The sequence below is a fragment of the Aquila chrysaetos genome, chromosome 3 (assembly GCF_900496995.4).
Source record: "Aquila chrysaetos chrysaetos chromosome 3, bAquChr1.4, whole genome shotgun sequence".
Taxonomy (NCBI): domain Eukaryota; kingdom Metazoa; phylum Chordata; class Aves; order Accipitriformes; family Accipitridae; genus Aquila; species Aquila chrysaetos.
In genome coordinates, this window is record NC_044006.1 from 33,373,644 (window position 1) to 33,387,373 (window position 13,730).

The window sequence follows — 13,730 nt, forward strand, 5'->3', positions numbered from 1 at the left end:
TAATATCCACAGTCTCAAAAGAGGAACAGACATATGGCAGGTTTAGATCTATCTCTAGTCTGTGTGATGCACGAATACACATATGATGAGTATTAATGAGACGTGCCACATGTGCGCATCACTTTTCTGACCATTTTGAGGATTTAAAAAAAATAAATTACAAGACAGCTGGCTGCTTTTTTTATTAACTTTGCTTACTGACATGAGGCCCTTAGGGCCACAGATGTGTGACAATAAAGCTTGGTTTGTTGGCTGCACCTCTTCTCATTTTTCATTATTGCTCTGAAAGTCAGATTTCAGGTAGCCTTGATGCTAGTCAGCTTCTGCTGGAAGTGGTTGTGGCACAGTAATTGCTAATATCAGAGAATGTTTTACATGTTTCCATTTTCCTGTGTCTTCTTCCCTAGGGTTGTTTCTTTGGTTCATTTTCTGAGCAATGGATTGTAACGTGATGCACACATGAACAAACAGCTTTTCTGAGCCCTTGGTGGCTTTGGGTTCTGGATGCTTAATCATTACCTTCATGTACTATATCAGAGGAAACAGCATCATTTCCTTTTCCTATGGCGTGATTGCTTATGTTAGTCTTGGCCTTGCCTGTGCTCACATCAATTTCCCACTGTGATGATAGCCACATTTAATGTTGCAGAGGTGCTTCACTTTTGAAATGTGTCATGCTGCCATGCCTTTTAATGAGGAGTTAAATGGTAAAAATCTACTGTGAAGAAAAACACATGCAATGAAGTATTAAGTCTGCATGGGGATTTGCTAGAACAGGCTAGACTCTGTGGTGGCCAAAGACTTCAATAGCTGCTAGAGACAGTTGGGTGGGGGAGCAGTTCACAGCAGCAGAACATAGTACAAAACTGATGCCTTGGACTGGGCTAGGACTTTAAACCTCATTTAAAATTGGAATTGCTAGGGAAAAAATAAGTTTCTAAATTGTTTGTTCTTTGGACTTTTAAAAAATGAAAAATAGCGCCCAAAACCACTGACAGTCTGATAAACTTGTTGGCAAATGGCATCTAATGGAGGGCAATTAATGCTAACAGTTTGTACAGATGGGTGATCACTCCCTTGCATTCCCTCACCTTCCCTACGCAGTTAATATATGCTAAAAATAAAGGGCTGCCTTTCTGTGTAAAAGGGCTGCCAGTGATTCTGCAGAATATCAACCTGTTGTAAATTAACATTGCACTATGTTCACAATGTCGCAAGTTTTTAATTTGCTTGTCAATATACTTTTACCTTGTAATTTTAAAATAAGTGGGATGAAAATAGCTTGTTTTATTCCCACAGTGACACAGATGACAGTGGAAAACTTTTGTACCTCTAAGAGAAGGACATCTATGTATGGGGTACCTTGGTCAGATTTCTGAAAAAAAAAGGGAATGGTGCTGACACCCATGTTTTGCCTCCCAATAAATAGTAGTGGGGGTAAATATCTCTGTTCTTAAGAAGTCATGCTCTTACTTTTCTCAGCTGCATTCAGATCTAAATAAGTATAGGTGAATTCAAACCTAGGAGATTATGATCAAGCTTTGAACCAATATCCTCTTTTTAACCTCAATGAAAATGGAAGAATGCCTGTTAAATTGCTTCCTTTTCACCTGAAGCCTGAGACGGAATAAGAACAGAGATTATTCTAACATTTTAGAATGTAATCGGGAGATTTTTTCTTCAGACTTCAGCAACTTGGTATTTATTCTACAGAGATTCTTTTGTCCATTTGGTTGTCGTGCTGGCTTTTTCTTAGAGGAAAAAAATTAGGCAGTTTTGACTTTTTATGCAATTAAAAAAATAATTGTTGTAGTCCAATCCAAAACCAATATAAAGAATATAAGTCCTAAGTGTATTTTTCTGGACAATGCATTCACAACAGAAGAGTTGAAAACCTCATTGCTTTGGAAGCTAGAGTACTACCACAAGTGCTGACAGTCCAATGCTGGCAAGAAGAATGCCGTACACTTCCAAATTTGTTTATTTCTGTTTTGCTTATTTCTGCAAAAATCAAGGTAGCGCCAATTAAAGAAAAAATTGACTGGTGTGATTTTTCTTTTTTTTTTTTACTATGTTAGTGTGTGGTGGTGTAGCATATTGAAACTTGGAGGCTGTGAGATTATTTAGTAAAAGGCAATATTTTCTAGACATATTTTGTAATACTAGAGTTGTGTAAGCTTTAAAACTCATATATTTTTCATACGTAGTTCTGCCTCCTTTTGTGGAAAGAATTCAATTATTCTGCATTTTGCAGTGGATCCTTTCCTGCTACAATTAAAGATATAGTTTCCATTTTAGTTTGCCTTTTAAAGCAAGATCATTTGAGCTGGAGTTCAAGCTTTAGTCAGCTTTTAAATTGATTCTTGAAATGGAATAATAAGGGTCCAGTGGTTCGTAACATCTCATTTAGTGTCTGTGTTGGTGTAGCTGTGTTAAGTATGTAGCTGCAAAGCACACAGCTGGTACTTGAGAGAGTAGATATGAGGACTGTATGATCAAGTTAACAAGATGAAAACACAGCAGTCTTAATGTTGTACCATAAAATTTGCATAATCTTAAATATGGTCTGTAGTTTTCTTCTCCTCCATTTGTGCTAATGAAGGTCACTCCAGAGAGAGACACTTGGACATAACAAGATGCAGAGTGCTGTTTATTCAAATGAGTTTCTTTGCCCTTTCAAGTCTGTGCAGTGCACTCATGATAGTCACTACCAGTATTTCTAGACAGAATGTTTTTCTATGTTTTGCTGTCAGTTTCCCCTTTGATAACCTGATCTTTAAGTGTGCAATTTATATTAAAATGAGATCCTGTATTGAGGGTCAGTAATGCTGAATTGCATTTTTTTAAGATTATATCGGATAATGACTATTTGGTCAGAATAAGAATGCTGCAAGTAAGACGGAATTGTTTAAAGAGCTAAAAATACCTACTAAAAATCTACTGCCTTTCCACTTTGCCTTCCAAAGTTTTAGATTTCACTTTTAAAAACCAATCTCCTCAGCCCCTCACTATCACACCACAATGGGGACTGTAGGCTGTCTTTAGCACTCAGTAGTTTGCCACGCGTAGTGTAAAATTAAGGTCCTGCATCTTTTGGGGCCTCATTAGGTTGGTAACGGAGACCGTGTAGTCCTCCAGGCTTACCAGAGTAGAGTCAGAGGAATATTACGGATGGAACTTTGCTTGATTTGTATCTAAACTTACAAAAATTATTAGCCTATAAAAGACTATATATGTGTAAATAATATACAGGAGGAGAGAGTGAGTGAGCATGTATGTTACCAAACGGAGCGGTTATCTTTTTTTGCAGTTGTGGTATGTTGACTTCCTGTGTAGCTGTTCAGACTGTGTTTGAGCGGTTGTGACTGGAATTTTTTTTCATGTTTACAAGTTTTCTTTGAAAAGAACTAAGTGATTAATAAAAGTTTGACAGCTTCTATTTCATTATCCATGGGATCCAAAAGGACTGAACTGTGGTTTGGTCCCACTTACAATAGCAAGCTGGAGCGGCAGGGGGGAAAGCAAATGTGTTTATGATGGAAGGATGGCTCCCTGCCTGCTGTAAATAGCCCTTGGTTTTGGGAAAGGGAAAAAGTAAATGCAATGAAGAATTAAGGGAAGAATTGCTTTAATAGAGGACAGCTCTTGGTCTGCATCTGGCATCATTGAGCCACTTTGATTCTAGACAATTTGGTGTGTGCCAGAAGTTCTTACTGGCCATGCAGGAGTGACCTCTGAGCCCCCCGGGACAGTCCTGCACAAGGTGTGGAGCGTGGGGGAGAAGGAAGGGAGAGAAATAAATAATTTTAGGTCCTGTAGCCCTCGTCTGTCTTGCAGTGCACTCCAGGATGTTTCACTGAATACTGTTAACAAAGTGTTATTCCTAAGAGGGTGACTTTGGCAACATCTGCGTTGCTAGACAGGAGCAACTGGAGACTGCATCCAAACCACTGGGGGCTGGCTCCCTCCAGTGCAGACTGCCTAGTGCTCAGTTCCAGATTTTTTCTGGGCCCCCTGGAGCCTCTCTAGTCCCAGGACACTAATGTAACAGTTTGTGCAGTTTTTGTTTGTTTCAGCTTGTCTGAAATAAGGTGAAGGCGTGCAGGGGCCCACCACCGTAGTATGGTACGATCTCAAACTGAGGGGACATGCCGTGTGCCTGGGGGTGACAGGAGAGTGTCAGGGTGGCAAGGGATTTGTTTGGGGAGATGGGAGGGGACATGACACGTACGATGACAGGGTAGGGCAGAGGGAGTCAAACGGGGAGTGTTTTCTTGCCTATAGCCTCTTGGGAAGGGTCCTTGTCATGGTTTTATCCTTGGAAACACACCTGAGATTTGGGTTTGGTTGGATCTACTTGGCTTGGTTTGTTAGAGGCTGGAAGGGACCTAATACGTATGCAGCGGGTGGTGTCAAGGGCCCAGGAGTGAAGTTGGGAGCCCAGATGTTTGACAGAACGGGTAGATGTACCCCTTACACTCTCCACCACTTACAGGGTGGTGATGTATATGATCATATAAAATACTCATCTTCTAGTGGTTTGGGAGGGTGTGCTCCTCCGTTTTAAGAGGGTTATGATTAGTTGGGTTTGTCGATGTTTGATGTAAATTAATTTACATCAAAGTGTGTTTTTATGTCCTGTAAACAAGGAGAACAATGGTTGGTTTGTTAACTGAGAGGAGAGGAAAGGGCAGATATCCACGTCAGTGAACAGCCCATCCCTGTTGTGTGAGCTGCTGTTGAGAATCATCATGAAATAGGAAGCAGCCTGCATGGCTACCAAGGCTGCTGCTTTTTCCTTCGGTTATTATTTACACTGCAAAGAAAATTAAATTGCTGTGGCAGGGCAGGAAAATACGCTGTCCTAAAACTTGGCAGGGCCAGAATTGCAGCTGTCTTAACTGTTCTCCCCCCCTTCCCCCGTGGTAGTATGATCATGGGGAAATCATATTTGCCTTTGTCTGCTTTGCATACAGGTAGTGCTTCCAACATTTATTTTGGAGAAAAGATCCCTGCTGGAGATGTATGCAAATTTCATGGCCCATCCAGACCTGTTTTTGTCAATTGCAGCTGGAGCCACTCCCGAGGAAAGAATTATCTGCTTTGTGGAGTATTATCTAACAGCTTTTCACGAAGGCCGAAAGGGAGCGGTTGCCAAGAAGCCCTATAACCCTATAATTGGTGAAACGTTTCATTGCTCGTGGGATGTGCCTAAAGATAAAGTGAAAGCATTCAGAACTAACGGTGCCTCCACGGTTCCTAAGGACCCAACCAAGGAGTTTGGCGAGGACCAGTCCACATGCTACAAGCTGAGGTTTGTAGCTGAACAAGTATCCCATCATCCACCGGTATCTTGCTTTTACTGTGAGTGCAAAGAGAAGAAAATGTGTGTGAACGCTCACGTATGGACCAAAAGCAAGTTTATGGGCATGTCAATAGGTGTTTCTATGGTAGGTGAAGGTAAGAAATGTGCTTTTATTTTGGTTTTTTTGAGCTAATGTTGTGGGTGTCAGCACACCAGAAATCCAGATATTTTCCTGCTTGCTCTCCCTCTGACCTTTCATTTGAACCTTGTGGCTATTTGCTTTTGTGAAGTTTGGAATTAAAACTGTAGGGTTCATACAACTTTTTTCTGTCTGGACAGAATGCGAGGCACACATTACGTGTATAAATGTGTGCTTATATTTATGTGAGTCTGTTAACATACGACTGTACTTCAGATACAATTAAGTTGTAGTAGCAAATGGCTACTGAGAACATTTTTATTTGTCTTGCTTACTTAAAGTAATATGCAATTCGATATGGGACAGTTTCACAACTGGAACAAAGCAATAGGAAAAAACACGTTTTTACTTAAGTCCAACATTCTTTTTTCATAGTTTCTGCAAAGAGTCATGGTTTCTGTAGTGTTTACAAAGTAAGTGTGTTATCTCAAGCTTTATAGAAAGTCATGTAGTCACGGTATAAATCGTGATTTGCTCTATCGTACATATACAGTCTGCCTTGTGATAAGTCATTGCTCAACAGAAATACAGGAAATCATAACAAATTCTTAATGGATGATCTGAACTGATAAACACACCTGTACCAGTGTCGTTACTGACTGCTAATGTATTGATTCAATGTTTCTAAGCAATTTAGTTAGTCCTTTTTGCCATTTGAGGGTAATTTCCTGTGTACGGTTTTTAGTGTTCTGTCTTAAAATAGCTTTTAGACTGTAGTCTCAGAAATACCAGGACAACTTACAGTAAATGCTTCTTTTTGTCATCATTATGTTAAATACTATGATATTAAAGGTAGTAAAAAAGTAGAGTGGGAAATGTAGTGGTTTGGTTTTGCTTATTAATAACAGCAAAACAATTGGGGTGAAAACATACAGATATGTTCTGCTATTTCTACTAGCTAGAACTAACGGACAAACTCAAACAGTAGAAAGGGCTGCAGTAGCTTCTTTCCTGATGGCAATATATTCCCTTTTTTGTAGAAGAGCCATGAAACTTCCTTACGACTGGATTTTATATTGTCGTGATAGGTAGTCTGTAATAGCACAGTTGTTTTCTTCTTCCGATGATTTAGGTATTTGGCTTTTAATACAGAGTTAAGGAACTTGGGAAGGGAGTGTCAGAAGGGAAATTGGTCTTTCTGTCTGTCTCCTGACTGTACTACTGCCAGCCTGAGTCATTGGTTTACCTTGCTGCTTTTTTCCGGTACATATTCATTCTTAGTACTCTTTTTCTCAGTGAAGGATGCTATTTAATGGAAATAAAACTAAACACAGAGTCACTTATGATTGTGTAGGAGTAGGGAAATTTATTTTTCTTGCTGCTAGCGCACACAGTTCCCTGGCATTGGGGGTGTCTACTGTGGGGATTATTTAAGACTTCAAAGTCCTGATGTGTCCCAGTTTTGAGAGAAAAAGGGTCTAGGAATTAACCACTTCCTTATGCCAAAAAGATTGTTTAATGTGTGTTTGTGAGAATAAGTTCTCCCCTATCCCCCTTTTCTTCCATGATCCTGGAGATATCCTGGGTGTGGAGGCAGGCTTTGGGGAACATCTGCAATGCCGAACTCTTTTATTGCAAGGTTTCCTGCTGTCTTTAGGGGCATTTTGGGAGGAAGTTTGGGTTTACCAATTCATAGTTACCATTTGTCTTTTTTGTTTGTGTAAGCAGTGCAAAAGCATGCAGCTTCACGGTGACAGTATTACTGGGAAGTGATGGAGAAACTCCAGTGCAGCCCAAGCATTTCTGTTGCATGTTGAGGACTGGCAATAGGCAGCAAGAAGTTGTACTACTGAAGCTTTTCTATCATCTGAAAACAGCCAGCCTAAACCTGACAGCCTCAGTTTAAAATGTTTGCTTCGCAGTGTGGTTTCTTCGCTCAAAACCACACTTTTTTCAAATTTGTTAAAATTTATTTTAGTCCCAGGGAAGTCTTCCTAATTAAGTTGGTGTGTAGATTTGTCAGGCTGTGCAAAAATTAGCATCTGCTGCAGACATTTCTTTCTCATGTGCTGCATTAAGTATAAATTCTGTATTAGATTGAGGTCAGCATGAGTACTGGGGAATAGATTGCTGAACCAAAAAAAAGTAGCCGCTGGACTTACAATGTGGAAAAACTATATTTGTATTTACACGTCTGATAACGCAAAGCATAGTAATTTTTTGATTGGAGAATTTTCTTTGTATTTAAGGATGTTTTATGCATTGTAGCATTTCAAATGGCCTGAGTTAGTCTAGCAAAGAGTAGATTGTGGAAAGACACTGTTAGTCAGAAAGTGTTTGAAGGTAGTTAAGATAGGTAGAAACTAAAGTTAGCTACTAGGAGAAGCTTTCTGACAACAAGGTTGGCTGGTAAGGTTGTAGAATCTTATTTTAAACTGTTAAAACCAGATTAAGCAAATTTCTCAGGAATGATTGAAGTATGACTGATCCTGCTTTTGATAAGAGACAGAGTGTCATCTCATGAATCATAGAAATCCCTGGGTTTTGTTTGTTTGGTTTTTTTTGCTACTGTGCATTGGATAACCAAACTAATCATGTGTTATTGTTGGTTTTTTTGTCTTGTCCCTTCCTCCTCTTATTTTCCACTATGAGCATTCAGCCCTTTTTTTTGGCTGTTGCTGGAGTTTACTTACATACATGTGGGTGCCTTTGACTTTTTGTTTGATCAGTAAGGATTTTACATTCTGCATGATGTTACTTGAAAGGCAGCGTCCTTGATATCTCTAATATACCTGTGTCTGTTCTGAGACTTGATTTAAATCATTCTGGTGTAAGTATAGTTGTTTCATTATACTGTGCATTCATTCAGTACTATTTGATTTATGTAGGAAAAAAAAGTTCCTTCCAAACAGAGCATTAGAGAGCTGCAATTAATGTTTTGGGTAATTCAATGGTAGGGAGTGACCATCTTGTTCTAGTTCAGATATTTATCAGAACAGTTTTGTTTGACCTGTAACTTTGTTGTGACCTTAGTGTTGAATACAAACAACTGTGATGTGTTTTGAAACTTTGCTGTCTGCTGAATAGTTTTGTGTGTCTCCTTCAAACAGTTCAATGAAGCTTTTTCTGCTGCAGTTGGCTATTTACGCAAATAAAGTAGTACTGAATTTTTGGACCTACATTATGTAAGGAATATGCTGGTAACTTTTCTGTAGTGCTTTTGAAGCATATTTTTTTAACTTGTCACAATGGCCTTAGATGTATAGAGCATGTTGCTTTTTATGCTTTGTAGTTAGAAGCAGCAGTGGATATGCTGCAATAGAATGTCATGGAAGTACAAAGGCTTCTATAAGAATTTAAAGAATGAGGGGATTTGAGGACAGCATGGTCCTGTCATACAGGAGGTACAGCTCAGTATCTTAATTGTACAATTTTTAGTATATGTTGCACCTCAAAGTAGCTAAGATTTTTTTTTTTCCTATCTGTGATTTTTGTTTGTTGATTCAAAGTATCAGTTGCAGCAATGCAGAGCCAGTAGGAAAGCACAGCTGGAAATCTGTGTGAGAAGCTGTTTTATATGCGAGCCCTTCATCTGTGGTTATGAGCGGTCTAAATCCGGCTTGCTAATGAAATGTCTTAACTTTTTCTTCACTATATAACAAAAACCCCATTCTTCAGAGTTGTCAGCATTGAGTTTCCTCATGAAAAAGCTACCCTGAATAGAAAAGAGGATATTTTGCGTAAAAGAATTCATGTTGCGTGCGCAGTCCCTAATTCTGGTTAATGTTAATTATGTACTAATGAGAGAGTGAGGGAGAAGAGAGTGTAATGAATAGGATCCCATTAAGTTTTAAATTAGCAAGGGATGGGAGAGTCAATGTAAATATTTAATGTTTTTTACGTGGTCCAAAGAATCTTCAGATACTGGTTGTAGGATAAGGATACTTTAGTGGAAAAGGCTGTGGTGAGCACACCTCGCTGTGGGCTGTGCATGTACCTTTTCTGCTTGTAAGTTTTGTTCCAAAGCAGCAAAATCCAACAAAAAGTGTCACCTTTGATTCACGGGTTAATTTTTGCAGAGAGCATAAAGTATGTTTAAGTGGGTTGCTCCGTATTATCAAGTGGCTAGTTATGTCTTGTGTTTTCACTCCTGCTATTTTAAATGTTTCAAAAACTAGTGAGGTATAGGCTTCCAAAAATTATGTTTTAAATTGAAATCAACCTTGAAAATATTTGATAGGTAGGGAAAAGGTTCAGTGCTTTTTACGGGATAAAGCTAAATGAAAGCAATGAATGTTTTTTCCCTTGTTTTTTTCTGTTCAAATATGTGTGTGTGTTTATAGATGTACAGGTCTATAATTTCTATTCCTGAGGCATTAGTGACTTTTTAATTTACCAGTCCCAAAGACTGACTGCTCCATGCAACTAGAGCTACCTAAATATTTCCCTAGTACTAATTTTTATATTAATATTTTTTAGCCCAGTGGTTTCAGAACAGTTTCTGTATGGCATGGCACTCATTACTTAATTTGGCAAATGGCTCCAGTCTTTGGAAAATGATCAGTGCAGTGCAGCTCACTGGAATGTTTATGAGACGATAAGAGGCTGGTTCTGGCATCTCACGTTTTCCCGTGTGAATCTGCACAGTTGGTGATGCACTACACTCGTGTGGGGTTCATCCCATACGTAACTTACTCCTGTCTGCATTATTTGTAACACGGCACAGACAGAGTGAAGAGCCTGTTAATTTAGGAAACTGCCCGAGGCCGTTTGTGTCCCACGTACCATTTGTTGTTCAGATTGATCTCCATACAGTTGGTGGGAAGCATTAAATTTCACTTGCCTCTTCTGCAGCTTATTGATCCGGAGCCGCCTCTGGGTATTTCGTCAATATGTGTTACTGGAAAATCAATTCACAAAGCTGCAGCATCAGTGATGGACATGTAATAGTCAAATGGGGAGAATTACGTGCTGTGAACATCACTTCCTTTAATGCAGGCTGAGGAATCGTGGAAAGGAGCATGACTGTGAATACGTTGCCTTAGTCAAAAGCAGGAGTAAATGGTCTTGAGGACGTTTCAAGGGGGAATTTCAAAATTCTGCACTTGTTTGCAAAAAATTCACCCTTCTCTGTGGGATTTTTTCTAATAAGCTAGATTACTAAATCCACTGTTCCTCCCAGAGTACTTGTCTGGTGCGTTCTTCCATGCATAATAGCTGCCTATAAATACTTAAGATTTTTTTTAAAGGAATTTGCAGTTCTGAAATAATTCTTTGATGTGAGAGGAGGAAGCATTACTGAAAATGGAAGAATCTGTATTTACTTATAGCCATTTTTAAACTAAAAATTAATAATCCCTTACAGTAGGGAAGCAAGGGAAGAAAAATAGCCTGTGTATTTTCCAGCAGATATTTTTAAAGATCAGTCACAATGTAATGATACTTATAAGCAGATGTTAAAAGTACACAACACTTTCAAAAAATAATTGTTAGATTTTAGGTTCTCTGCCTTTAATTTTCAAGATTTAAACTCGGCAGGGTAGGGCATGAATTCAAATTGTGGTAGCAGTTACAAATGTGGACTCTCAGTGTCATTTTTGCTTCTACTTCCCTGAGAGCATGGGTCTCAGTTCAGACGTAGTGGTGTAGCTACAGTCTTCATGGTGCTTCAGTTAAACGAGGTTTTGCATGTGGACTCTGCAAATGATGGAATGCAAAACTAACAGTCACATTAGTACTAAAAGTAATATCAAGTTGTGGATATTTCAAATCTTCCCTTTATTCTTTTTTGGATTATAATTAATGAGCTGGAGTCATATTTCAAGTGAGAGAGCACTTCATTAAAAATGTATTTATTCAGATGTTTAAGGAATTCAAAGAATATGCTACCAGGTACTAAAAATACTACCAAGAGACCTGGGTTCAGTTTTTAATCTCTAACCTGCTGTGGTGGTTAAATATTTACATTGAAGGTCACTGCTGTTATTTGCTGTTCACTTTTCAGTGTGCTTGGCAGCATTCATTAGAGCTTTGCATCCCTCCCACTCGAGTATGGAGGAAAAAAGCTATTGATCCTATCAGAGAGACAAAAGCAAACCTATACTAACCCAGAAGGAAATTGTGTTTATCATGGCAGTTTTCTCCCATGTGGGGACATGCAGTGACGGTCAGAGGAGGATGGCTGGGCCTGGGGAAGTAGGAGGCTCTGGAGAAGCTCACATGAAGGTTTGGTTCATAAATACAGTGATGTTCTCTCCCAGTAGTGAGCACCACACCTGCCCACTGTACTGCTATTAGACCTTTTGTGTCTTAACCCCCCCCCCCCCCCAACCTGACAACAGAACTCTCAAAACTGTCGTGTTGGAAGCTGATGCTTTCAGGCGGACTGTGCTGTTTGACTGTGTGAGGTTTGTGTCTATGCTTAGACCATTAAGACTGAGGAAACGTGACCTCATGGGTAGCACCACAGGCCATTTAGAGCAGCTGGTTGCTGCTACGTGTCTGTTGTCTGTGACTGTAATGAAGAAGGTGGAGAATAAATGGGAAGAGGAGGAGAAGGGAAAGCTGACAGACTTAAGTCTAAAACCTGTTGTAGTTCTCTGTGTGGAAAATGCCCAACTGCAGGCTGTGAGGTTTCCTTTCTGCGATTAATCAGTACCCATTAGCTTTCGTTGATCCTTTTTGAGTATCATCATCTAGTTAAAAGGCTTCTTGATTGTTCTTTATTAATTTCACGTTATTACAACATCCATTTAATGCGTTTGATAAGCAGAGTTGTCTTTTTGAGTACGAGTTCTTCCTGGTTGCGTGTCCCGGGTGAGTTGGGTAGTTCAGCCTTCCTGCAGTGTGTTCAGCTTGGTTTTACCTGCAGGTATGGAGCCGAGGAAGCTTGAGGCAAAATGTTGAGTGTGTTCCAACTGTGTCCTGGCTGTTCCCTGCTGGTGCGGGTTCAGCAGATGGCACGAGGAACTTGTGACTTGCTGAGGCAAAATGATGAAAGGTCCTTTTAAGACATTGCTTCTCTGTGTTTGTGCTTTTGCACTCTCCAGCTCATTTGTGTCGAACTTGCTGGAGTAGATGTGCTGGCTGTGTCGTTGCCAGCAGACTGAGGTTGCAGAAGTCCTGGGAACAACTGCATAAAAGTATTCCGTTTTGCAAAAGATGTTTTCCTGTGGAACAGTTTCAGAAGGCAGAAGTGACAAGGTGCAGAGCTTCCTGTGCCTGTGTTTAGTTCTGTTAATTGGAGCCAGTATTTAAGATGATGATTCTTGTTAGAGCTCTGTGTTTTTAAATTTTGTGTCTTTTTTAGGTTTGTGTTTTTGTACAGCATTAAGGGCATATTTTTATATTGGCAGTAGTAATGCCTTATTCCTATTTAGTGCTTTTTCATCATTGCATGTCAGATCACTTTGCAAAATTAGTGTCATTATTCCCTTAAACAGATAGATGAACTAATCAATACCACTACCAATGTGTTCTTCCCCACTCTGCCCCAGGGTGAAGGCAAATTGACTCAAGCTCATCTTGTTTCTAAATAGATATGTCAAGATCATTTTCCTGTTTTTTTTCAAATATTTCTGGGTTCTAAGTGCTTCCTGTGATGGGTTATTTTCAATCCCTGTTGTGAAAAATTATTTCAAAGCTGTAATTTTTGCCTTTAGGCAGTTATTAATGGGACACAAAAGACTGAAACTCTAATCAAATATATATTACAGGTATTTGGCATGATCTAATTCTGTGTGCAAGGTTTAAGGTACTCTTTACCTGGTCTTATGTCCTCTTCTTTGTCATCCTGAAGACCAAACTACAGCTATGGTGGGGGTAGAGCTGTATCCTTAACCCAAGGGGAAGCTAAGATCTGATCAGACATGCACCTTCCTTTGTAGTTACAAATAATCTTGAAAAATTACTGCTGCTGCATGTTGTTATTTTTAGTTACAGCCCCATAATGCTTAGGTTAGATGTCATGGTTTAACCCCAGCTGGCAACTAAGCCCCACACAGCTGCTCCCTCACTCCCCCCCCAGTTTGGCTGGGGGAGAGAATTGGAAGAGTAAAAGTGAGGAAACTCATGGGTTGAGGTAAAGACAGTTTAATAGGTAAAGCAAAAGCTGAGTGTGCAAGCAAAGCAGAACAAGGAATCCATTCACCACTTCCCACCAGCAGGCGAGTGTTCAGCCATCTCCAGGAAAGCAGGGCTCCATTACACCTAATGGTGAGTTGGGAAGACAGACACCATCACTCCGAATGTCCACTGCTTCCTTCTTCTTCCCCCAGCTTTATATGC

The 13,730-nt window shown here is 39.7% G+C and overlaps 1 protein-coding gene across 1 annotated transcript in view; it reads left to right on the forward strand.

Annotated features, from left to right (window-relative positions):
* Positions 1–13,730, forward strand: part of OSBPL10 (oxysterol binding protein like 10) — a 128,095-nt gene that overhangs the window by 105,900 nt on the left and 8,465 nt on the right. The window contains 1 exon segment of the mRNA XM_030007562.2: positions 4,977–5,460. Within this exon segment, the coding sequence (XP_029863422.1) occupies positions 4,977–5,460 (484 nt within the window).